Here is a 25322-nt window from a genome sequence, read left to right as displayed (position 1 = left end):
CATTTACCAGACTGCAGCTGAACGAGGGGAGAAAGGTGGCAAACCGAGAAGGGAGAGCAAGGGAGATAACCTTGACCTTTGTGGCGAGAAACTGTTACTTTCCAGAAGCCTTTCAGATTAAAAGGCATAAGGCCAGGAAACCATACTGAAGAATCCTGCATTGTATCTCAGAGATACCCAGGGCCCTGACTGGCTGAGTCGGGGAGGAGCAGCAGCCGCCGTGGTACAGTCATTGGCTCCAGCATCAAAGTAGCACCAGAGAAATGAACACAGCCAGTGAGTTGGGGAGACATGCAAGACCGATCTATGTTGAAGTCAAGGTTGCAAACAACAACATTGTATGAAGAGCGCAAGAGTGAAGAATATTAACGTGTTTGATGAAAGACGCGAGTAAAGCTCAATTGCCGATGGATGTTTGTACTTTACTATGAATCAAAGAATAGAATGAGGCAAAGTAACAGAGTGGTCCGTCACCAGGGTGTACTCAATCAAAGGTCTCTGTGTGATGTACCCAGCCAAGAAGTGGCAGAAACAAACGCATTAAAGTGAAACTTGTGGGTGAAGTGAATCAAGTGGTCCTGCAATGGTTTAAGAAAAATCCATTGCACAGTCGAATGACTTTGAATTATGTTAACAAGAGTAAAGCAAAGGAAGTGAGATTATAAGGTCTGAGCCTGATTGAGTGAGACCCGTGGTCCGAGCCCAGTCGAGGGAGACCAATTGTGAATTTGTGTTTAAGGGGGTCCGAGCCCGACTGAGGGAGACCCGTGGTGAACAGTAAACCCGAGAACTTGCGAATGTGCAAATTCTGATGAGAAATGTACTTAGGTACTTGTTTGTTACACCTCTGCAATAAGAGGCTTTTATTGGGAAAGAGACTTTGGCGCAGAAGGCCCAGATAACTATGTTTTGAACTGCATCTCAGGGCAGAGAAGCCAGAGTGTGTGCGAAGCTCGAGTGTGCCACCTTGTCTCGTGCTGAAAACGTGGGGAAGGGAAACCAAGTGCTCAACTATTCTGACATAGTTTTTTTAACACTTTTCTTTTGCATACATCGTTTTCCCAGACCATTTGTATTTAGAAGTAAGGATTGACAATAGGTTTATTAGAATAGGACCTTTTTCTTTTTTTTTTTTTTACAGAGACTCCACTAGGACTGCATTATTATTATTTGATGGTCGTAGCTTGCTCCCATCCTTAGATTTAGGGTTAGATAGTTCAATCAACCCATTGAAGTTCAATAAACACCTTTGAACTGTGATCACTTAACTGTTTGATACTATGCCTTCCTTACAAAGCTCTGAACTTTACTTTTGGAACACTGTTTAATGTATGGTTGACATCCCTACACACTCTTTTGATGTTAGTTGTGAGGGCAAGCATAGGTTTTGGACACAGAGACTTTTAAGTAGAACTTAATGACAACAGACTATGCTTACTTTCGTTCAGTAGGGAAATCCCACTTCAGCATAGGGCAAGTTAGGCCTTACACCATCCTGACATCTACGCTAAAAGTATTTTCGTTATATTGAATCTGTCATCTGTAACTCCCTCCATGATGCCAATGTCACACTTCTTGCAAAGGTTCTAATCCTCTTAAGGCCACATCAAAGTCTTTTGGTCTGACGGTAAAATCGCCTTCAGCTCATGCTGGTATTGAGTGAAAAGGTCTTTTCCTTTTTGCAAAAATTAAAAAGACTGATTTAGAAAGACCGCCATGAGAATGCTCAGAGCGGTCTTTCTAAATCTTAACTGTCATGCCCCTGCCGCTAACAAGTGCGCACAGGGGTCTAACAGGCTGACCAAGATGGGAAAGGGAAGATGGGTTTCAGGTAAGTGTGTGTGTGTGTGTGTATGAAAGGGGACAGTGTGGTGGGGAGGGGGCTGGGGAGAAAGGAGTGTGACTGCGTGTATGTGTATGCAAACGTGTATTTTTATGTGAGGCGGGGCCTGGGGGAAAGGTGTGTGTGAGTGTGAAACAGTGTTTGTGTGTGGCAGATGTTAAAGGGGTTTTGGGGGTAAAACCCCTGTTCGAGGGGATTGGGTCCTCCGACGTATTCCATATCTATTACAGTAATCACCACAGCTGTGCTGCTTTGGAAAATCTTTCTGCGTCGATGACGTCGATACGCCGCCCTCGAGGACCTCCTCCAATGGCCGACTTCACTGGATGTTATAAGTAGGACGCACGACGCCCGTAGCCTCAGTTGTTCCGTTTTTTCTGCGAACGTGTTCGCTTCGGAGATCTCGGCGCGCCTCGACTCTTTGGAGTTTCTGTTCTTTCTTGGTTCATCGAACCTGTTCGTATTGTGAAAGTATATTCTTCGTGAAGCTTCCACCCCGCGTCCGGGCTTCAAGAAGTGTGGGGACTGCGGGTCCAAGATGTCGGTGACAGACTCACACGACGCCTGCCTCTGGTGCCTTGGGGAGGCCCACGACACAGATGATTGTGTTGACTGCCAGTCGCTTACGTCCAAGGCGTTGCAGGAACGTAAGAAGAAGCTGTCGGTCAGTAAGGTGTCCAAGCCCCGGAAGGCGAGGTCCACTGGGCTTTCGACGGACGATTCGAGGGGTGACACTCCGCATCGTAGTCGTAAGTACAGGGGTCTCGGTCCTCTAATGGGTCCCGCCACTCCTCTGCCTCTTCGAGGCACTCCCGGAAGCGCCGTCATCGGTCGCCTTCCCTGTCCTCTTCCGAGGACTTCGCCCGTCGGCGGGATTCTTGTCCCACCAAGCGATCCGCTCCGGAGGAGTGGGCTTCCTTCGGGAAGACAATGTTGGCGATTCTTGAATCGCAGGGCTCCGGTCCGTCTGCGCCTCCGAGAAGGGTCGGTCGTGACCATACTGGAGACACCGCTCGTACGCCTTCGGGTTCGGGTGGTCGGCACGATTCACAGGAGAGGTCCTGCTCGGATAAGGGGAATTGTTCCAGTCATGCCCGTTCCAGGTCCCGGTCCTCGACGCGCTCGAGCCCGTGTGCACCTGTGAAGTCTTCGAAGAAGACGTCGATGCCGGTGGCGCTGAGGTCGTCGACGGTGTCTCTCGAGGCTCCGCCTCCGAGGATGTCGTCGGCGCCCAGGCTGTCGAAGGACACGCTTGGGGCTCCGCCCTCGAGGCCTGTGTTGAAGCTGTCGATGTTGTCGGCGCCGTGTTCGACGCCGTTTCGCTCGACGCCTTTCGAGGCTGTGGTGTCGGAGGTACCCCGTGGCATGGGGGAACCCCCTGGAAAGGCTCTGGCCAAGGCAAAACATGTCTTTCTCCCCTATTCAATGCCCACTTTCCAGCCTATGGATTATATTTCCGAGTTGGATGAGGGTTCTGATGACACGGTACCAGATGAGATTCTTTCTGCTCATAGCCAGATTGATGACTTGCGTCAGTCACTGCATGATGCCATTGGTCTGGACACCTCTCCGGAGGTTGAGTTCTGTAGGCCTGAGCCTGGCACCCATGCCAAGTCATCATACCTGCGCCTTATGTCGAGGTTCACCGACTACTTGGGGTAGTCGGCGCTCCCAGTTGATTTTGTGCAGGATGACCTTACGGATATCCTCGATCAAGTTCCACCCACTGTCCCGGTACTGCCATTCCATATGGCTCTGCAATGAAGGGTGGCAGCGGCTTGGACTGCTCTGGAGAGTCTTCTGGCAGTGGGAAAGTCTTTGCCGCGAAAATACCGCCCAGCCAGTAGTGACCCTTGCTACTTGTCCATGCACCCCACTCCGGAGAGTTTGGCGGTGCAGGCGGCTACGGCCCCAACTAAGCAGGCGTGTATCCTACCATCCCTCATGATCGGGACGACAAGCGTTTTGAGGGCTGGAAGAAGAAAATGTTTTCTTCAGGGGTGATGGCACTTCAGGCAGCCAACTCTGTATGTGCCTTGTCTCGTTTCACGCACACTCTGTGGAACTGTATTGCCTTAGCGGCTGAACATATTCCCGAAGGGGTCGACCGGGATGGTTTTCTTGCTATGGTCCAGGATGGCCAGGATGCCATGTGTGAGGCCGTTCAGTCTGGTTTGGACATGGCAGATTGCGTCAGCTGGTCCATGGCGGCGAGCACCGTAACACTCAGGTTTGCGTGGTTGCGGAAGTCGGTGGTTTGCTCCTGATGTGCAAGCCCGGCTCCTCAACATGCCCAGTGATGGTGTCCATCTTTTTGGCAGCAAGGCTGATGAGAGCCTTGAGAGGTTGTAGACCTCAAAAGCTGCAGCGCAGTTGTTGGGAACGCTTCGGTTCGCCAACCTCTGCCATTTCGTCCTAGGAAACAGCAATGGTGGGGAGGTTCCTTTCGTTATTACTCATCCTTTGGTAAGGCGAAAGGAGCTGCTAGTCAAAGGGGCCACCGTGCGAGTGCCAGAGGTGGAAAACAAGGTACTCGAGGTGCCAAGGCTGCTCGGGCTATTGCCTCTTTGCCCTCAGGCAACGCCGCAGCCGCTTCAGCTCAGTCATGAGGCCATGTCCCATGGTTCGGCGGTTGGGGGGGGAAGGCTGGCGCAGCATCTTGCAGAGTGGCGCGTCATTACTTCAGATGTGTGGGTTCTGGAGATCATAACCCACAGCTACTGTCTTCCTTTCCGGCAGAGGCCTCAAGACAATCCACCGGGGAATCTCTCTTTGAAGAGTCTGGATCCGCTCCTTGCGCAGGAAATTCAATCCCTGCTGGAGAAAGGCGCCATAGAACTGGTGCCCCTAGCGGAGAGGAACAAGGGATGGTATTCCCCTTATTTTTTTCGATTTTTAAGAAAGACGGGGGATTGAGACCCATCATGGACTTGCGCGGTTTGAACAAACTACTCAGGAAGGACAGGTTCAAGATGGTTACTCTCAAGTCCTCCAAACCCTTCAAATTCAGGATTGGTTGGTGTCTTTCGACCTCAAGGACGCTTATTTTCATGTGCCGATACATCCAATGCACAAGAAGTACCTGAGGTTCGCGGTTGGCGACTCGCACTTTCAGTTTCGGATCCTGCCGTTCGGATTGACCTCCGCCCCGAGCGTCTTGACCAAGCTCATGGTAGTGGTGGCAGCGCACCTCAGGAAAGGGGGGGGATTCACGTCTACCCCTACCTGGACGATTGGTTGATCAGGGTGTGCTCTCCAGAGCAAGTCCTGGATCATCTGTCAGTCACCTGCCACTTCCTCCACAATCTGGGCTTCTCCCTCACCTTAAAGAAGTCCCATTTGACACCAACTCAGAGGCTCCAAGTCATCGGAGCAGTGCTCAACACATCCCTGGGGCAGTGTTTTCCTCCCCAGGTGAGGGCTCATCACATTCAGCAGATGGTGCACAAGTTTCAACATGCCCAGACGCTCCCAGCGTTCGAGTTCTTGAGATTGCTCGGCCTCATGGCATCCTGCATTCTTCTGGTGCCAGAGGCTCGCCTGCGGATGAGATCTTTACAGTGGGCACTCAAGACGCAATGGTCACAGTCCTCCGGCAGGATGTCGGACCCGGTTCAGGTGCCGCCCTCGGTCGGCCGGGACCTTCTGTGGTGGGCCGTCGAAGGCAACTTGATGAAGGGGGCTCCATTTTGGCTTCCCTGGCCAGAGGTGACGATCGTGACGGATGCATCCCTCACAGGATGGGGAGCTCATGCCAACGGGCTGACAGTCAGTGGTCGTTGGTCTCCGTCGGAGTCCAGACTCCATATCAATCTGTTGGAGCTGAGGGCCGTCAGGCTAGCCCTGAAGGCTTTTCTGCCGACTGTGCGAGGAAAGAGTGTCCTGATCTGACGGACAACACAGTGGCCATGCACTACCTCAACAAAAAGGGGGGGGGGGCAGGGTCACTTCCTCTGTGCAGGGATGCGATGCAGCTCGAGTTCTGGGCCATCCAGCAGGAAGTTTCGATCTCGGCAGTTCATCTGGCCGGAGACGAAAACGTGACGGCGGACGCTCTGAGCAGGCAGAGCGCGATCTCTCACGAGTGGGAATTGGCTCAGGAGATTCTCCTGGAGATCTTCGCCCTTTGGGGGACCCCTCAAGTGGATCTCTTCGCCTCCAGTGTCAACCGGAAGTGCGAAAGGTTTTGCTTGCGGGAATTTCCTCCAAGAGGAGCCTTAGGAGACGCGTTTGTGGTGGAGTGGTCATTCCCGCTGCTGTATGCGTTTCCTCCAGTCCCCGTCATCCCGCAAGTGCTGTGGAAGTTACGGAAGTTCGGTTCCCGGATGATCCTCATTGCTCCGGCGTGGGCTCGGAGGACGTGGTACCCGGACCTTCTCGACTTGTCCATCTGTCCTCCACGTCGTCTTCCCTACCGAGACGATCTGCTCTCACGGGAGGTGGGGTCAGGTTCTCCATCCAGAGGTCAGATCCCTCAACCTTCACGCTTGGCTTCTGAAAGGTTGAGGTATAAGGATTGGGACCTCCCTGAAGACGTGATGGAGGTGTTGCTTTCAGGCCGAAGGCCACCAACAAAGTCTCTGTACCGTTGCCGTTGGCGTAAATTCTGCGACTGGTGCAGAGTTCAGAATGTGGATCCTTTTGCATGTGACATCACCATGGTTCTGTCCTTCTTACTTTCTTTGGCCCACAGGGGCTTGCAAGTGGGTACCATTAAAGGTTACCTGGCGGCGCTGTCCATCTTTAAGCGCTCGTCTGAAGAGTGTTCTTACTTTAAAATCCCTTTAATTTCTCAGTTTCTGAAAGGGCTCACTAATGTGTTCCCTCTGTCACCTTTCCTGGTGCCCGGTTGGGATTTAAATCTTGTTCTTAAGTTTCTTATGGGTGCTCCGTTTGAGCCTTTACATTCTTGCCCTTTGAGGCTGTTAACTCTGAAAACTGTGTTTTTAGTTGCGGTTACTTCCGCTCGCAGAGAGAGTGAGTTACAGGCACTTTCAGTTGAGCCACCCTTCACTGTATTTCACAAGGACAGGGTTGTCCTTAGAGTTCGTCCTTCTTTTCTTCCGAAGGTAGTGACAGAATTTCATTTGGCCCAGAAGGTTGTTCTTCCGGCATTCTATCCTCCTCCGCATCCTGGTAAGGAAGAGGAGAGGCTCCATAGGCTTGATCCTAGGAGAGCTTTAAGCTTTCATGTTTCGCGCATGTCTTGGGTCAGAGTGGACGATCAACTCTTTATTGGTTACGCTGGAAAGCGTTTGGGGCAAGCTGTGACGAAACAGACTTTGTCTCGCTGGATTATTTTGGCCATCTCGGAGTGTTACCGCTTGGCGGGTAAGGACCCACCGGCTGGCTTGCGGGCCCATTCTACCAGGGGTATAGCAGCATCTACTGCCCTGCAGAGGGGTGTTCCTATTCGCAACATCTGTGATGCAGCCACCTGGGTTTCAGTACATACATTTGTACGTCACTATTCCCTCGATTCCATCCGAGGACAGGATCTGGCCTTTGGCAAGGCGGTCCTTTGCTCTGCTATTTGATTGGCTATTCTAAATTTTGATTCTAAATTCTTTCCCTCCTTGCTCTGGTGCTGCTTTGGGCGTCTGTCATAGATATGGAATACGTCGGAGGACCCAATCCCCTCAAAGAACAAGTTACTTTCTTACTTGGTAACGTGCTTTCGATGGGATGGTCCGACGACGTATTCCATATCGCTCCCGCCCTGCCTTCCCCGCTGCAGAATTTCTTTTGCGATTGCAGCTTACGTTCCGCAAGGCTTTGTGTCTGACTGGCAGTTGACTAATGTCACACGTTCTGGGGGAAAAAACTACAACTGAGGCTACGGGCGTCGTGCGTCTACTTATCACATCGGATGACGTCGGACGTCGGAGGAGGTCCTCGACGACGGCGCATCGACGCAGGACACAGACGCCGAAAAAAGTTTCCAAAGCAGCACAGCTGTGGTGATTACATGTCATAGATATGCAATACGTCGTCGGACCATCCCATCGAAAGAACGTTACCAGGTAAGAAAGTAACTTGTTCTTTGCTGCAATCTGTTTTAAACCTTCCACTAATTTTCGAACTGTATGCTCTTGGTAATCCATTCTTTGTTATTAGTGTCTTTGCATTGTTGCTTTGGTGGGGAATTGTATTTGCTTAAGGTTTTTAACACACATTCATTATTTATTTGTCCACTTCTGAGTGTCATTTCATAACATTGCAAAGGGGTTTAAAATCTGTTTTCTCTCTTATTTGGGGAGGGAAGGTCAGGTTTGGATTCCGTTTCCTGTTTACTATTCCTGATTACCTGCTGCTTCTTTTTATCTACTCAGAGTTGATTATTTTTCTACTGAGGGAACATTGCAGGGGGAAATTATAACTTGGGTGTTATTTTTCCTAAACCAAAAAGTGCTCCTATTCCGCTGTGCTGTGTCTATGTTCCACTAGCAGGTTAAACCCAGTGCATTGCTCACATTCTCATTGTAATTATCACTCCCTTGGTGATTGCCGCCCCATAATCAAAAGTGTATGATTTCTTTTGAATATTAAAATAAATTTTGTATTTTATCATGGTCCATTGTGACTCGGAGTATTTGAAAAGGGGGTGTGATATGAGTGGTGTACCATCTCAAATTCAATCTATATAACATAAAAAGATAAGCATTTCAGTCGTGCGCTGCATACTAGGCCGAGACCAAGGTGTGTGTCGCCGGATTGAAATCCTCACCAGCTCTCCCCTCATAGTCGCTCCACCCCTACATAATGCAGGTCTTCTAGGGACATTAAGTTCCATTGGGACCACAGCATGATCTGCTATCCCAATCGGGCCTACCTTTAATCTCTTGTAATAGGGGTGCAGAGACACACACGTTATCTATGTGAGACTGAGAGTTGTGAACGCTGGAGAGAAATGTGAATCCATCCTCACACTCTTGCACACCCCGCCATGCATCATGCAAGCCCAGGTGGTCACATTTTTCCTGTAGGTTGTTGGCGGCAACCCCTCCTTTGTGAGAAGCTCCAGAGGATCTCCTATCAAATTCCCGTGACCAGGCCAAGTTGAAGTCCCCATCATTATTATATTACCTTTTTCAAACCCTTCCACCGTGACTAATGGGTCCTTCAAGAATCCCTCCTGGCCTGTAGGAGGGGTCATACTTTAAGTTGATAAACTAACTTTAAGACATTAAAGGCATTTTGAAACTGGATAACAAGGCTCATGAGAAATCATATTTCACATATCTAACAAGTTACTTATAAGGTGTTGGGAAAATAAATATTTGTTACAAAATTGGAACTGAGCACAATTTAAAGGACTTCAACTTTCTTGACTTACTTTAGGCATGTATTGTGGGCTTACATCAAGTCCACTGTATGTTGCTTCCCGCCTAAGATCCCTCTCACCATAATCCATAATGTATTGTCCCCACTTGTCTGCTTTGGAACCCATAATCCTCCAATTACTGGCGTCTTTGAAGGCTAGCATCACCCTCCACCCCCTGTCTTGGTGGGGCCCAATGCATGGAACACCTGGCAAAAACAATTAAGTCTATGCCTCCTGTGATCCCTTCGCAACAGGTGGGTTTCTTGACGGGCCAACACATCTGGTTTCACTGACCTTGTAAACAGCTCTAGTTTTTTCCTCTTCGAAGGGAAGTTCATGCTCCTAACATTCTGAGTTACCTGCTTGAACATATGAGACCCCGTATCAACTGCCCCTTCATGCCGATAACCTTTGTGGGGAACCTTGGCTTCCCCCATATCCCTGCAGTGGCCCCAATTCCAGACACATGTTTCTCGTCAACTCCCCATACCTGTTCAAAAACTCCCTCCCCCCTTTTGCCCCAAACCCCAACCATTGGGACTCCCGCCCCCCCCCGCAAGAGCAGAACTGCCCTTTTTGGTGAAACAAGATGGGATAACTCATGGCCCCCCATGAACTCCTTTGGCTAATGAAAAGTACACTTTTCTCCACCACCTCCTAGTGCTTCCAGAGGACTCTATGTTTGTTAGCCTTTATGACAATAGTGTCTAAGTTACTTTGTAGGGCACTTTTTGCTTGGTTTCCCCCCTGTCTCTTAGTATGGGCCCCTAGCTGGAGGCAGCCTCCTCCTGCGATTCCCTGCCTTCGACCATTCCCAGGGCATGTGTTTGTTGGGGGCATCAGGTGGGGGACACAGGCCCTCTTGTTTGCTTGTTTGTCAAATTCCTGATCAATCTGCAGCAGAGCTCCTCCTTCCTGGATGGACCTAATGTGTTGCGTCCTCTCCCAATCGAACACCAATCCGACAGGAAATGTCCATTTATGACTTTTCTTGGACCACTGGACCCATTAGCCTTCTTTTTACCAATGTGCTCCCCGCAAAGTCTTGGTACAGTTTATGATATATTTTATTTGTATTGCGCTCGTACACAGGTGTTTTAGAGCGCTACAAGGCAAGGGAGGGGAACAAGGGAAGACAAAACAATGATCTTACCAGGCCCAATGACAATGAGAACGTACAAGTGCAGGGATAACGGTTCCTCTGGCCTTGTCGCACAGAGAACTACTTCCTTCGGTAAATACTGCATAAATGCTGCAAGGACATCCCTTGGTCTACTGTTAGGACCCCTCTCCAATCAGCCTGTCCTGTGGACTTGGTCTGGACCCACCTCTTCTGGTGTTATTCTTCCCAGGATGTTGGCAAACAACGCCTGGTCCCATTTTTTTTTTTTCTTAGAAGTTGAATCCTCTGTGACCTATTTTCCAAGTCCTCCATTTGCAGCTCCAAGTTCTCTGTAGCTTTCGATTGCATCGCTGTTCTCTTTAAGAGTCCTTCTCAACCTCCTGCAGGCCCCTTTCAAGAAGATCAGTTCTTTCCCCAAGTTGGCACACTTCTTGTTTCATCTCAGTCAATGCTGCATTGAGGTCCGAACTCATAAGCTGAAATTGGTTTTGAAATGCCATTGTAAGAGAGGATTGCAACTCTTTCAGGTCATTATGAAGGTCCTCCCATGAGAAGGCTTCTCCAGAGGCTGCTGCCTAGGGTTCCCCGGACTTCCCCATCGTCGTCACTGTCTTATTGGTTGTTCTGGAATCTCCTGGGCCCTGTATGGTACATAAGGTTCCTGGCAGATCACCTGTGTTAGAGGTATTCTTCTGGGACCTGGGCCGACCTTTTGACATCCGGGCTTCCCTTCTTGGGTCCTGGGCCACTTCGTCAGTTAGGGTCTGGACTGACCACTTCCACTGTCTTCTCATGATCATCAATGTAACCTCCCACCCCTAGCTCTCTTGCTATTTAGTTCACCTTCCTGGGTTATGCAGGCTCCCTGTGGCCAATTCTTGGAGGGAAGGAGGGTCAGAGGAGTTGATGTGTGACACTCCTCCCGTAGTTAGGCGCTATCTTCTGCCATCAATGCAAGCTGGTGACTAAAATCCTCAGGGGTTCACCTCTCTCATACAATGCCAGGCCTGATAATGATTGGGTTCCACTCTGGGGGAACTAGCCCCTCCTTGGAGCTTACTCTGTTATGAAGCCACTCCACAGCAGACTACCACCATTAATGTTCCTGGTTGCCTCAGTTGGCAGGACAAAGCAGGGTTGATGTTCCGGGCGAGGGCGACTGAGTGGGGGAGAGCCCCTCCCCTACGGCGCTCGTCTGTTTCCTGTCTGTCTTCGGGGGGCACCTGACAACCCACCTGGGCCACCACGGAGTTGTGCGTCGACTGGAGTCTAAGACTCCTTTCCCCGCCGAACGGGGAAGTCCCTTACAGAGTTGACGGCGGTACTTCGACCGCGTCAGAATCGCACAACTGGTGGCAGGCTCCTCCCAACAGGCTCCGCTCACCTCACCCCACAGGCTCATAGTCCTGTCCGCATAGGCGGTGCGGTCCCAACAGTATGCCACTGCGGTCCTTGGCAGTCACCGGCACAGATCACCAACAAAGTGGCATGCCAAAGCCTTCTCACTACCAACAGGATGCTTTTAGAGGAAACACTTTTTACAGCTTGAGGATGCTCGGAGCTCTGGCTGGCATGTCTGTTGGCTGCCGGCAGCCATCTTGAATCATTTTTATAGAACTTTGATTGGACATTGTTTTATTTAAATTGCTTGTACTAATGTTGTTTGGGTTGTTACTGTTACCAGCTCACACCCCTTTCTGAAGTGTATAGCCTGGCGTTGGCCCTCTACTTTGAGATGAAGGAGGTATACCATTCAGGTGTCATGCCTCACTCACCTGTTGCATATGGTAGCAGGAGTCCATATGCTTTCAGAACGGCAGCAAGACCGTTCCATAACAGGTGGAGTCTATTCTCCAAACTCCCCTCTAAACGGCATTGCATTCCTGCTCCTAAAGTCACATGATCGCGCTTTGGGCTCACCTCACCAGTCACGTGCATTTGGCACGTATTTGGGTCCTTTTCTCTAAGCGCTCCGCGCTTCTGATTGTTGCAACTTTGTTTCCTGCTGGTGGTCTGATTTCGCTCGGACCGCGTCCTTCAGCCCTGGGTTTCTTAAAGCTGTTTCCACTTCCAAGTCTATACAGAAATTTCGTGCTTCAATATCTGGATTCCGGACCTTTATCCATGCTTATATTCCTGAGACTTGAGCATCAAAGCAGATTGCTGCACCTCGCGGCCGCTTCCCGAAGCAGATTGCTGCTTCCCGCAGAGGTGTTTCACCTTACCGTTTCATCATCCGAGTCCTTCCACACTAGTCACGGATGGGTCCTGCCGTAAGGTATACTTCTAACACATGTCTGCTGCTGTGTGTTGTCATTCGCTTATAACCTTCGATGCTACTCTCGGAGTTGCGGGAGTGAAAATACAGCTTATTGTTTAGTTCCTTGTCCAAGTACTTTTACTTACTGAAACTCATCAGTACTGTGTCCCAGTTGGGATTAATTATTTTCCAATATAAGCATCAAGGGTGAATAACACACTACAAAATAGAGAAGGAAATTCTGTTTGAACTTCTGGAGATGCCAGGATTTGTTTTCCAATATTAATCAAGAGTGATCTACGTACTGCCAACCAAAGAAACTTCCAATTACACCCTGCTGGAGATACCAGGATTATGTTGTGTTATGCTTTGTGCACTGAAGTAAAGGACGCTATCCAGAGTGCACCTACCCGACACTAGTTCGGCCCTCGTTCCGTTCGGGATTCGTTTCCTACTAACTTCCTCTTTCCTTTTCGTTGCGTTTGTATTTGGATTCATTTGGAACATCAAAGTTCACCTCGTCAACCCAACAAACTACTCCTACAGGTTAGTGTAGCAATAGTGGGATTAAGGAGGACAGCTGAATATTCTTATTACTTACCTTATGTTTCTTTGTACACAGATTGGAGAATGTGCGTAGTTATTCATCCTTTCAATTGATTCCTCGCTCTGGCCGTGTTATTAATCGGGCAGTGGGTGTAATCAATGGAAAGGATTCTTCCTTGAACATACTTCAGTGAAGGTTAAGAAGAAAGAATTTGGATCCATATTGTATCCTTTTATGCGAACTCCACCTGTATCCTTTTTTGGTATAGTACTTTGCTCTAGTTGAATTGAGGGCAGCATGTCATCAGTTTGTGCCATGTTCATTTTCATGAGTGAGATCACTGTTGGTTTGTAGTAGTGTGCAGGGCTCGAAATTAAGGTTGGATAAGCATGAGCTAAAAGCACCTCCTTGGTACCCAGCATTAGCCAGTGACCAGGAGCTACTACTGTGGAACGAGGAGCTAGTACATAGCGTTCCAAAAACCCAACTTTCACTTAAGGACGCCACACACTCACACATTAGGTGAATGCGATTGCCTCCTCAACTGCACACACTACGAAATTGATTAATGCTGCCAGATCCTTCCTTCCCAGGACAGTTGCATCACGATTGCTTGTGCAAAAATAGGATCAAGATTGGACTACTGTGATGTCTTATTTGCTGGAACTTCTTGCTGGAACATTGCAAAGCTACAGGTAATCCAGAACGATGCTGTGCGAGCGACACTGGACATCCCGAGAAGCCAACACATCTCTGCCCCTAGGAAAAATAAAATGTCCACTGGCTCCCCATCAAAGAGCGCATTATCTTGAAGACTCTATCCATCATGCACAAATGCCTCTCCAACGCTGCCCCCCACCTGACCCAGAAATTCATCGGAGATTACTACACAGACCATGCAGAGCAGCCCAGAACAACAAACTACTGCAACCAAAATACAAGCATGTTAAAGCTAGTGGTGCCAGCTTTCCAAGCTTTGCAGCAAAGCGGTGGAACCTGCTCCCTCCTTCCATGAGAGCAGAGAAATCTTACTTGTACTTTAGGAAAGCACTAAAAATGTGTATATTAGCATAACCACACATTGTGGCCTCATAACTGTCCATTGAACTGTCCCATCCTGATTACTGTTTTTCTTGTGTAACTGGTTTTGTAACAGTGCCTTGATGCCCTTGGGCTAAGTGCGCTTTATAAGTGAAAAATAAATCAATATATAAAATGGAAACAGATCATTGTGTTCATTATTTATGTCCCCTTATGATTTTAATTGTGTAAAAAATGTATCTTAATGTTTATTTATAGATTGTCCCAAACACACAAAGTTAAATTCACATATGTGTGTTGTTCGGCATCAGTTGGTTTGGGGAGCGAAAAGTAGCTCTTGGTAGCTGTTGTCACACCAACCAGGCTCTTCTTGGCTACACTCGGGAGCTAAATAGCTCCCAGCTCCCTTCCATGTGTGGGGGCTGAATAGGGATTTTAGCCACTACTCATCCATAAACTCCTGCAGAGCAACAGTAATTTTGTGACAACCACAGCGCAGCCCACCAAGACATCTTGCCGCTAGTACCAAAGGGTTGAGATCATTCTTCTTTTTGGGGCTTACTGGCATTCATCCCATGCAGGCAGGAAGACTTCTGCTTGACTTGAAAATGGCGGCTTATCCTCTTAAATTCTGCCACCCCTGCAGAACGACTCGCTAACATAACTGATACACAGATAGGGAGAAGCAGAAGTCGTTCATGATACATTCACAGAAAACACTGGGTGAAACAAGTAGGAAAGGGGAATTAACCCATCACGGGCCCCAGATTCAGACAAGTAGAGGGATTAATTAAGAGGAAGATTGGCTAATCACAATCATCCACCCTACAACAGGCCAATGCCCAGACAGGGAGACACACAGGCCCCACTACTGTGTTGGAGGCATGAGGGGGAGAAAGGAGCCAGGAAGGGACAACCAGAGCTCTAAAAAGAAGACTGAAAACCTGCTGCGGGCAAATCTCATACCCTGGTAGAGACCAGAATAGATGACAAAGCTGAAAGCCTACTGACAGCAATAATTTAGAAATTAGAAGATATAGGTTGATGCGAGAAAGCTGAGAGCCTGCTGAGGAATGTATCACAGACACTGGTTGCAGTTAGACCCTGAGAAAACAAAGCCAGGGAGATAGAAGAGGGAAGCTGCGAAGAAATCGGCTGCAGAGAGAAAACCTGATAAGACCTTGGCACAGCAGGGCTGGTTGTAGAAAATATTTCAGCTTGGAAAAACAAGGCAAAGATACTTCTTAGTTTAAAAAGCGATTGTCAACAGCCAAGAAAGGTGACTTGCAGTTAGTGAGTGAAAATATGTATGCACAAAACTGTGTCATAAGTAAGGGGGGGGCGAAATACTTGCTGCCAGGCAATTCAGAAATGAGCTTGGTGCTATTTCCCTGCAACTGTGAATTCATAAGAAGAGCGCTGGGTGCTATATCATCAGGGAATCCTAAATGTACTAATGGTCCTTTAGATCGCCCTTTGACAATTTTGAGTAAACCCATCCTAGCCCCTTTGGTTTAGTTATTCCTTTTCTGGTTTTAGTTAGAATCCAATGCCCTGTAGGCTTTCAACCCTCTTTAGCCCCCAAACCTGTTGCTTCATAATGAAGAACTTTAACTACATTGTTGGCACTTGGTTGTTCTGTTGGTCGTTCTTCACATGCTTTCAGAAGTGGGATCAACGTAACTTAACAGTGAGGTTTGATACATTCTTTGTCGGTGTACTAAAACTTTCAGACTGTCAACACTATGGTACAACATGGAACAGAATGACTGGACAGAAGGCCTCTCATGTCAGGCTTAAATATTTTTAATTAAATGAACTGTCCGTGAACTCGACTTTTCGATCCCATTGGGCCAGAGTCGGATGTCTATAGAGTCTATGACAGTTTCACTGTGTAAAGAGTGATCCTTGATTGAAACAGACCTACATGTTAAAAATGTCCCCCACAGCTGTGGGATTTTTGCTCCACCTTTGAACAACACATTTGAGAAAGGATATAAGCCCCTTTCAGTGGTACTACTGAGCCACAGGGAACCTTGGTACTTCTAGCCGTATTTTAAGAACTGCACACTTATATTGTGAACATCTGTGGTATGTGTTAGGGAGAATTCTCTTATAAGGCTAATTTCCCAAACCTAGTGAGTCCCCCAGCAGCTTTGCTGAATTTTTGGGGTTTGTTTTTTTCTCCTGCTAAGAGTGAGACTCTTTCCTCCCACTCTTAGGCATGATTTGAGGTATGTCTTTGACTCTTTGTGTGCTTATGGACTATGGGGTCTTTTACTCCATAAGGTATCATCTATTTTTTATGTGTGTTACACAGCACCCTCAGTACAGTAACACAGGGGTGTCATAGTGACCCCCAAACATAGACTCCATACCCTGGGACTGACTACTGTCTCCCAGGGCATGTAAAGTCACCATTGACTTTACTAGTCCAAAATTGTGAACAGAACCAGTACAAGCCATCATATTGTGGAAGTACTGGAAGGGGTTAATTTGATTGCCCCTGGGTCTGTTTCCAAGGGGGCACTGTGCAGTCCCCCCTTGTCGAGTTTCTGGCTGGTGGCAGTGGTTACCACGCAAAATATTCCACCAGAATATTTCCTATGGGATTTTCCCATTGATTTTAAACGCACCACTTTTTGGTGCAATGTTAAAGATACCGCTGGTTTATTTATTTAATATTAAATCAACGGTTGGGTCTTTTTGCCAGAACTCTTTTCTAAAATGGCGTTCGTGTCTGTCTCTGTAACTCCAACCAAGGTTGAGTCCTTTGTTCCACTTTTTGGCGGGCTTCTCCACAGAAGCCCCCCAAATGGTGCCACTCTGTCTGGGTTCCACAGGATGTGTGGGGAGGGGAATTGGCACCCTGGACTGCATTGCCTTAGCAACCCAAGTCGCACTCTATTCTGATTGTCCCGGTGGTGAGCCGCCTGGCTCACCACTTAGCATGTGTGAGTGACAGCTAGGCTGTTGAAGGGCCTTTGGGACTGGAACTTCAGAAGTCGCCACAGGACCTAAGAATCCGAAGAGGGAAGAAGCTGAGCCACCTGCAACTGACGACACTGCCGTTGAAGCCCTGCTGCAACGAACTCGCCACTTTTCCCAACGACAAGAGAAGATCTTCTGCTGGAGAGTCTTCTCCCTTTGAGCTGGTAGGACCCACCAGTTCGCCCTTTTTCGGTTCCAAAGACGTCACTTGGTCGAATCGCCCGTGCCAAGCACCCCGGCGGCCGGATAGCCAAGCTCACCACTTTTGACCGCGAATAAAAGGACTGCACCTTTTAATCGTAAACTCCGCGGCTGGTTGCATGCCTGTGCAGTGCAACGACTCCACGTTTCCTCCTCAACGAGATCTTCTCTTCCCCTGGTCGGAACCACGAACATAAACCACTGCCAGGAACAACTGCCCCCTCTGGAGATTCCTTTCTCTTTAAGGTACTGTGTCCTGCCTGACCTCCATTTCTACAGATTGCTAAAGGTAACCCTTAAATCCTTGGCTTCTAAACTGGGGTGGCTCCAGGCCTTCTAACTTTATCTTTTTGAATCACCCCAACCTCTTTTGAACACTCTGCAAGACTTTCAGTGCACTTTTAACCGTGTGATCCTGGGCACATTTCACTTGGCTCCATTTAAAGTGGGCCTAGCCTATGAACTTTGGCTCTACAGTATAACCTGCCTTTCTCCCCTTGCTCTGAACTCTTAAAAGTGTTGGGAACTGTTTGATTTTATGCTCTGCCTTTTCTCTCCCTTTTTAACCTAAACTATTGGAATGCCATCTAGGTTAAGCGCTCACTTCTGTCTTAACAAATAGTTGTGCTTTAACCCTGACTAGTCTGATAGTTATCAAGGGAGGTGTGTATACTAACCCGACTGTTTTAGATTACTTTTCATTGAGAGTGCTAGTGTATTGCCTAAAGTGTGTTTTAAATAAATAACTATACTTTTTATACAAAGCTCTGGTCAGTGTTTGTTTGCTCTACTGTTTTTTGACCCTATTGTGTATACTCTGCATTCTGCTCTACTCTTCTTGAGAGAAGTCTGACTGCTCAGCCGCAGCTACCAGGTACATCTGGGTGGTGCAGACTGCTACCAATTGGGTTTACTGCTGCTCCTGTAGTCTTAATCTTTTTGCAGTGTTCCACAAGGGAACTGCACAGGATTCTGCCTAACAGTATGTTGAAGTTCCCCTCAAGGATATAGAAACTGAGTGAACACTGCCGCCCCGCCCCCAGAAGTTGCTATTTCTGAAGAACCAGGCAACTCTAGTACTTAGGTGGAATCCTTAGGCCTGGGCAAACTCCCACAATTCCCTTTGGGGGTGGGAACCCATCTCAAGAAATCTGAAAGCCTGGATCATAATACCCTGAAGGAAGCCAACCCAAAACAGAGAATTAGAGCTTCCTGGGGAGAGACGAGAATCGCAAGCATAGTGGCCTCTTGCAGAACCAGGAAAACCATATTGGCTTAATCAAGAGGAAGATAAGTGTTGACAGGGAGCGTGGAAGGGAGTCCGACCTTGAAGCGGTTTTGGCTGGGAATCCTTTTTCGACAACTGACTCGATAGAAGTTAAAACCATATTATCACTCTGATGGACCCTTATAAAGATGTGAGTCAAAAGTCCAGTTCATGTATAAGGCTGTTTGGAGAGAAGAATAGCAGTTAAAGGTCATTTTACCAATAAACTGGTTAATAGACCAGAAATACGCCAATTGCCTCTGATTTTGAATTATTTGTAAGGTGCCCACAATGAACTTAATCGATTCCTGGCACAGATGAAACAGTGGGCTAATTGGAAAAATAATTCAGCCAAATGGATATTAATGCCATTGGAATTCACCAGAAGACTGTGTAAGAACAGCACCTATTTAAATAAATAGGTCTTTAGACCTGCTCTAATGCCGTCTCTGTCCCATGCTTGGGGCGAAACCAGACTGCAGAGGGTGGAGAAGGCCACTATCTTCGATATAGTTCTGTAACTGACTTGTAGCCACCTTTTCCAAAACTTTTCCCGGCCAAGGAAGGCCAGCAATAGGACGATAATTATTGTAGTACTTCAGGGTCAAGACTAGCCTTTTTTAATGACGGGGAAACCACTGACAGTTTCATAGGATCGGGAACTACACCCTGAGTTAATTATACATTTACAAACTTGGTCATAAAAGGGGTTAGTTCTAGAGAAAGTAGCTTAGTAGCAAAGGCAGGGATTGGGAAGAGAGTCGTTCATGGGTTTTAATTGTGACTGAAGACTACAAATGACCTCTGATACCTGTTTAAAACTAAACTGAGCTATCCCAGTCGTTACACTCTCTGTTGCTCTAGTAGTTTCTTTACTTTAATCTCTGTACCCTGGCAACCGCAGACCTGGTATTTAACAAACCAGCTATAATCGAAGTCTGGGAATCGGAATGCAACTCAATGCCATCACTCCCCGATTTTAATCTTTCAATTCCCAACCCACGAGTTTTTAACAATGTACAGAGGGAAAACTACCCCTTATTAGTGTTCATGCTCAGCAAGGACTCCCTTGCATATTGGATTTTTGTTATGTTTGTTCCTGATTTGGTGATAATCTAACAAATCAATGTCACCAAGGTACAAACTGACGGAGATTACTTTTAGAGTCAGTGCCGTAGGAAAAAGGAAAAATAGCGTGGCACGCTGACCGCCACGAACAGGCCGAACAAGCTTCAGTTATGGTCTGTGTAGTGTGTAGCGCGCGTCAGCAGAGGTTGCGTAAATACAAAGGATGTTAGGCAATGAAGTTCTGAACTTCGTGTCAAGCACTGCACGTCGGGAGAAATACCAACAGTAAGGTGGTCAAACAAATAGTCAAGTTTAAAGCAGATACTAAAAGCGTATTAAACGTAGTGAATTCAAGATAAACATTTATATTGGTAGGAACAATAATCTAAAAGCCAATCGGCATAAAATAGACAATCAATAATGCTAATAACAATAGTTAGACAATCCTCTGGTAAATTACACTTGCCATAGTTTGCCTCTATATGCCTTTGGCTGATAAATCAGGGAAATACCAACTGTCGGTACAGATAAGAGAGACCCATGTCAAAGCTGTTATGGACTCCGGAAGCAGGAAGAGTACTGAAAATAAATAGGAAGATTGATAATTTCTTGGATAGACATTTAGCAGTATAATTTTTTTGTATACTCATTTTCGTAGGTCAATTTGAAAACTTGATAGACTCAGAGCACAGCATTGATTTTGTTAAACAAGTTGCCCTAAAATCATATAAATTATGCCCCTATGTTAAATATTGAATGTAGGCAGCAGGCCTGATTTGGACACGTCTATGCCTTGTTTTATATTTCAGAGGTAATTTGATACATTTGATTTATTTTGAAAAATTATCTGACAAACAATGTTTTTGTCTGAATTAAGTTTTATTTGAATAACAATGTCGACATATTTTCTTTGTACAAATTATGTATTTTTATTCTGTACATTTTGTCTTTCAGTCCATGGAAATTTCAACACCTAGGAGCTGGACTTCTTTCTCTGTTGTTGAGGGATGATCAAGAACTTCCAATCCGAGCAGTTCGATTCTTTGTGCAGTGTCTGAATCACGAAGCCCTTGTTGTTCGGAAGGTAAAGCTGGGCGCTTGTCACAAAATCTTTTTTCTGTACTCATGTTTTTTTCATTTGTGATTAGAGTTAGAGGAAAAAAATCTACATGTATACATCATGTCAACAATGAGAAAAATCCTCTACTGAGAACAAACAAAAACCAGATAGCTTCCCCTGTGAGCTGAAACTCACTCAGGAGGATGTCATTTAAAAAAAAAAATGAAAATACTTTTATTGATTTTTACAACAAACAAAATATAACTTATACTCCCGACATTTCCAGTTTCAAGTGTCATATTATCATTCCATGCTTTCTTCTTAATGTCACCCCCCCTCCCTTCCCCTTAAACTCGAGCTCTTCTCCCTGCACCTCTGCCTCCCCTTTCTCCGGATTAGTTCTCTTCCTGGCTCTCAGGCAGGTCATCATCACTGGGGTCATTTTGGGTATACCCATGCAACGAGGCTACCAATTGTCTCCACTCCATCAGTGGCCCCACTTCATCACCCTCCCCTCAGATTGCTGCCTCGTGCTATGCCACTGTCTCTGCGTCTGTCCACGTTAGGAGGTCCTTCCACCATATCTCTAATCTGGGTCTATGAGCAGCCTTCCAGCTCATGGCAATGCTTCTCTTGCCCAGAATAAATGCCAGGTCTTTAAGTTTACATACGTGTTTCAGGTTTCGCGGCCTGGTGAATCCCCCCAGCATACACGCCCATAAGGATTCCACATCTAGTTTAATTCCTTTTTCAGATAGCTTGTGTTTAATTTCCCCCCAGAATTTCCCAACTTCTGGGCACGCCCAGAACATGTGAATCATCCCTGCTCCCTCCTCTCCACACTTGGGGCATTTTTGTATCCCTGCATTTCCAAATTTTGCTATCATTTGGGGGGGGGGTCATGTATGCTCTGTGGGTAACATATAGTTGGATCTGTTGTAGCCTGGCATTTCTGGACACTTTCTTGTGATATCTTTGGGCCCTCTCCCATTGCCCATCTTGCATGGTCTCCCCCGCCTCCTCCCAATCCCGCCGCAATTTGAGCGGCTCTTTACCCATTGACATTGTTAATTCGTATATCCTGGATGTTTCATGCCCTCCCTCTGAGATGTCGTACATCGTTTCAATGGCAGTATCCGGTTGCTCTGCTAGCGTTATTTCGGGCCACCTTTCTTTACCCTCTTGACTATTCTACTATGTGATGTGCTGTCCCGCATGTACCCCGGTTTCATCCATCATTGTTTGGAAATCCATAGCCTCCCCCTCCTGCCAGATATCCCCCAGGGTAGCTAGTCCCATTGGCTCCCAGTATTTCCGGATCGCTTTTCTTAATTGGTCATCTGCACCACAGAGCGCCACAAGTGGCGCCTGTGGGGAGCACGGGGTCGGGCCTCCCATGGTTTGGCATGCTTTGTGCCATCCCTCCCTGCCCAGTGTCGACAGTTTCGGCCTACCCTGCATCTTTGCCTTGGGTAGCCATATTCGTTTTCGTAAGAAGTATGGGGCACACTCTCATCCCGCAGCAGCCTGGATTCTGCTGTCTCCTCCTCCGCCAGCCACCTGGCAACATATTGTAATTGCGCCACTAAGTGATATATCTCAAAGTTCGGTAAATTTATTATCCCCCCTTTCTCACACGCATTCTGTAATTTCCACAGGGCCACCCTGTTTCTTGTGTTATGCCACAGGAAACCCCTGCACAGGCTGTGTAATTTAGTAAAGAAGTGCCTGGGCACCATGTGTGGGATGTTTGCAAAGAAATGCAATAGCCTAGGTAGAACCATTTTCAGCAGGGCCGCCCACCCCACCATGACCAGGGGGAGCTTTGTCCAAAACACCATGCTATTCTTGACGCCCTCCACTGCTTTCTCTGTATTGTACTTGTGCTCCGCCACCGCTGTATGGTAGATGTTGATCCCCAAGTATCTGAACGTTTTGGTCTGCCAGGCTATTTGCAGGGTGGGTAGGTTCGCCCGCGGTATACCTTTATGGGGTTGACCGTTATCCCGGATAAAGCCGCATATCGCTTCATCACTTCTAGGTTGTACTGCAGGTTCTCCTCCGGGTAATGCAGGTACAGGAGCATGTCATCTGCATACAGAGATATCAGGTGCGGTCCCCCTCTGGTGCGCACCCCCACTTCGCTGTATTGTGCCTTAGATAGATTGCTAGTGGCTCGAGTGCAAGAATGTACAGCATCGGAGACCAAGGGCAACCTTGTCTCGTGCCTCTACTTAGTTGCCACCTCTCCGAAATGATCGCCCCCTTTTTTACTCTGGCCACGGGGGAGCTATACAACATTTTCACCCACCGCAGGTACCCGGGTCCCATCTCATATTCCTTTAAGGCGGCCAACAGCCATGGCCACCGAATCAAAGGCCTTAACAGCATCTAGCGAGACTACTGCTATTTCATCTGGGTCGCCCTCTATCTGCTCTATAATGTGGTGGAGCCTCCTATGGTTATCAGATATACTCCTGCCCGGGAGGTACCCAGTTTGGTCATGGTGCATTTAGTTTATTTATCACCGGCTTAAGTCTATTCGCAAGTGGTGCTATAAGGATTTTGCTGTCCTGGTTCAGCATGGATAATGGTCTATACGAGCCGCAATCTACGCTAGGCTTATCCGGTTGAAGGAGGGGAATGATTACCGCCTCTCTGAGATTCCGGCAGTCTCCCTTTCGCATATGCATCATTTAGCACTGCTAGCAGCGGGGGGAGGATCTCTTGTCTGTATGTTTTATAAAACTCGCTAGGGAGCCCGTCCGTACTTGGGGCTTTGTGTGTAGGTAGCTGCACCACCACTGCTTCTAACTCCTCCAGCTCCTCCAGTGTAACTGGGGATTCTAGGTTATCCCTATCCTCTGCGCTTAATTTGGGCAAACCTATGTCTTCCAGGATCTCCTGTATCTCCCTCTCCATGTTCCTCCCCCTGTCTGCATAGAGGTGTTTATAAAATCTGAGGAAGCTCTGTTTACTGGGTATTGCAGACTTGTCCCGCCTCTCCCATTATCTCTCTAATTGCAGGCCTAGGTGTCATTTTTATATAGCCATGCTAGCAGCCTCCCAGGTTTACCCCCTCCAGCATGTTGCAGGTCAATATATTTCTTGTATATTTCTTGTAATTAGGTTGCTTAATCTCTCCCATAGCTCCCCACCAGCCACTTGCAACTGACTCACATCTCCCGCTTGTTCCCGTGTGGTCCCCTCTTTTTCCATTGTTGTTTCCAGCCTCTTTTCTACATCCTGCAGTTCCCGCTCTATACCCCCCTGAAGCCCTTTAGATTTGAAGATGGTCGCTCCTGTTATCACCACCTTAAAGGCCTCCCATAGAGTCCCCTCAAAATAGCTTAATAACGCTTTCCGGCGGTCCTCTCGGAATGTGGTGTCCGTAAGTGCCTCGGCTCTGAGTCTCCACGTTGGGATTCTGGCTCTCGGGGGCTGGTGTTGCCATTCCAGCACCAGTGGGGAATGGTCCGATAATATACTGGCTTTGTATTCTGAGCCCACGACTTCCCCCGCTATTGCAGGGGTGGTGAACACATAGTCCAGCCATAGTCATATGGGGGCTGCATAATATGAGTAGTGTCTCGCTGTTGGGTGTTGCCGCCTCCAGATGTCCTCAAACCCAAAATCTCTTAGCAAGGCCCGTAACATTCTCGCCGCGGGGGTGGGTTTATCTAATTTCGTATCCGATCTACCTAGGTTAGGATCTAGCGTACAATTGAAATCCCCCCCCCCCCATATGATCGCTTTGCCAATGAGGGGGCTGATCTTACCATATAAGGTTTTATAGTAGGTCACTGTGTCATGGTTTGGGGCATATGTGTTGATAATACTTAGTTCCCTGTTCTCCAAGAGCCCCCGGAGCGCTACCATCCTCCCGTGTGGTTCCACCATGGTCTGTAGTACCTGGAAAGGCACTGTGGTGCCACCCAAATGAGCACCCCCCTAGCATATTCTGAATATGTAGAAACTATGGTTGTGCCTTTCTACTTTTTTTTTTTTAATTACCTTTCGTTTCTCATTAGTAAGGTGAGTTTCTTGCATCAGGGGTATGTCTATTGTCTGCCTCCTCAAGTACATCATCATCTTATTTCTCTTCAGGTAGTTGTTAAGCCCCCTGACGTTCCAGGTTTTTATTTTTAGGTCACCCATCACCCTTTCGGCCCTTCCCCTCTCCCTCCATCATCTTTGGCCCGTGGGTACCTAACATGGGTTATGCGCGGGGGTGCGCGGGTGCATGCTCGTTCCCTAACTTCTATTCCTTGAAACTCCCCAACTCCCTCCTCCCCTCCCAACCCCAACTGTTGCTCAACCCCTTCTCCAAACGCTCTGCAACTGCCCCCTCCCCCCAAACTCCTCAACTAAATGCACTGCACACATCCCCACACACTCCCTACCTTCCTCCCCGCCCTTTCCCAACTGTTGCCCAGCTGCATCCCTGGATCTCAGGCTTTCGCGCATTTGGTTCTTTAACCGGTAGTACCGATCTCAAGAGCCCAGCAGGGGGTTACCGGTCTAACGGCAGTCTAACTAAACTGATAATGGGGGTATAAGAACTGGCTCCTCTGGTCTCCTGCAATTTGCGCTAGTT

The 25322-nt window shown here is 47.8% G+C and overlaps 1 protein-coding gene across 3 annotated transcripts in view; it reads left to right on the top strand.

Moving 5' to 3' along the window:
• Positions 1-25322, top strand: part of PSME4 (proteasome activator subunit 4) — a 3386216-nt gene that overhangs the window by 2097640 nt on the left and 1263254 nt on the right. For all 3 annotated transcript variants that reach the window (XM_069608231.1, XM_069608232.1, XM_069608230.1), the window contains one exon: positions 20620-20749. In XM_069608231.1, coding sequence (XP_069464332.1) covers positions 20620-20749 — 130 coding nt within the window. The remainder of the gene's footprint in view (positions 1-20619; positions 20750-25322) is intronic.

Source organism: Ambystoma mexicanum, chromosome 4q (assembly GCF_040938575.1).
Source record: "Ambystoma mexicanum isolate Mex_15411 chromosome 4q, UKY_AmexF1_1, whole genome shotgun sequence".
Lineage (NCBI taxonomy): Eukaryota > Metazoa > Chordata > Amphibia > Caudata > Ambystomatidae > Ambystoma > Ambystoma mexicanum.
Note: the sequence above shows the minus strand (reverse complement) of the source record. Positions and strands in the feature narration are given on the sequence as shown.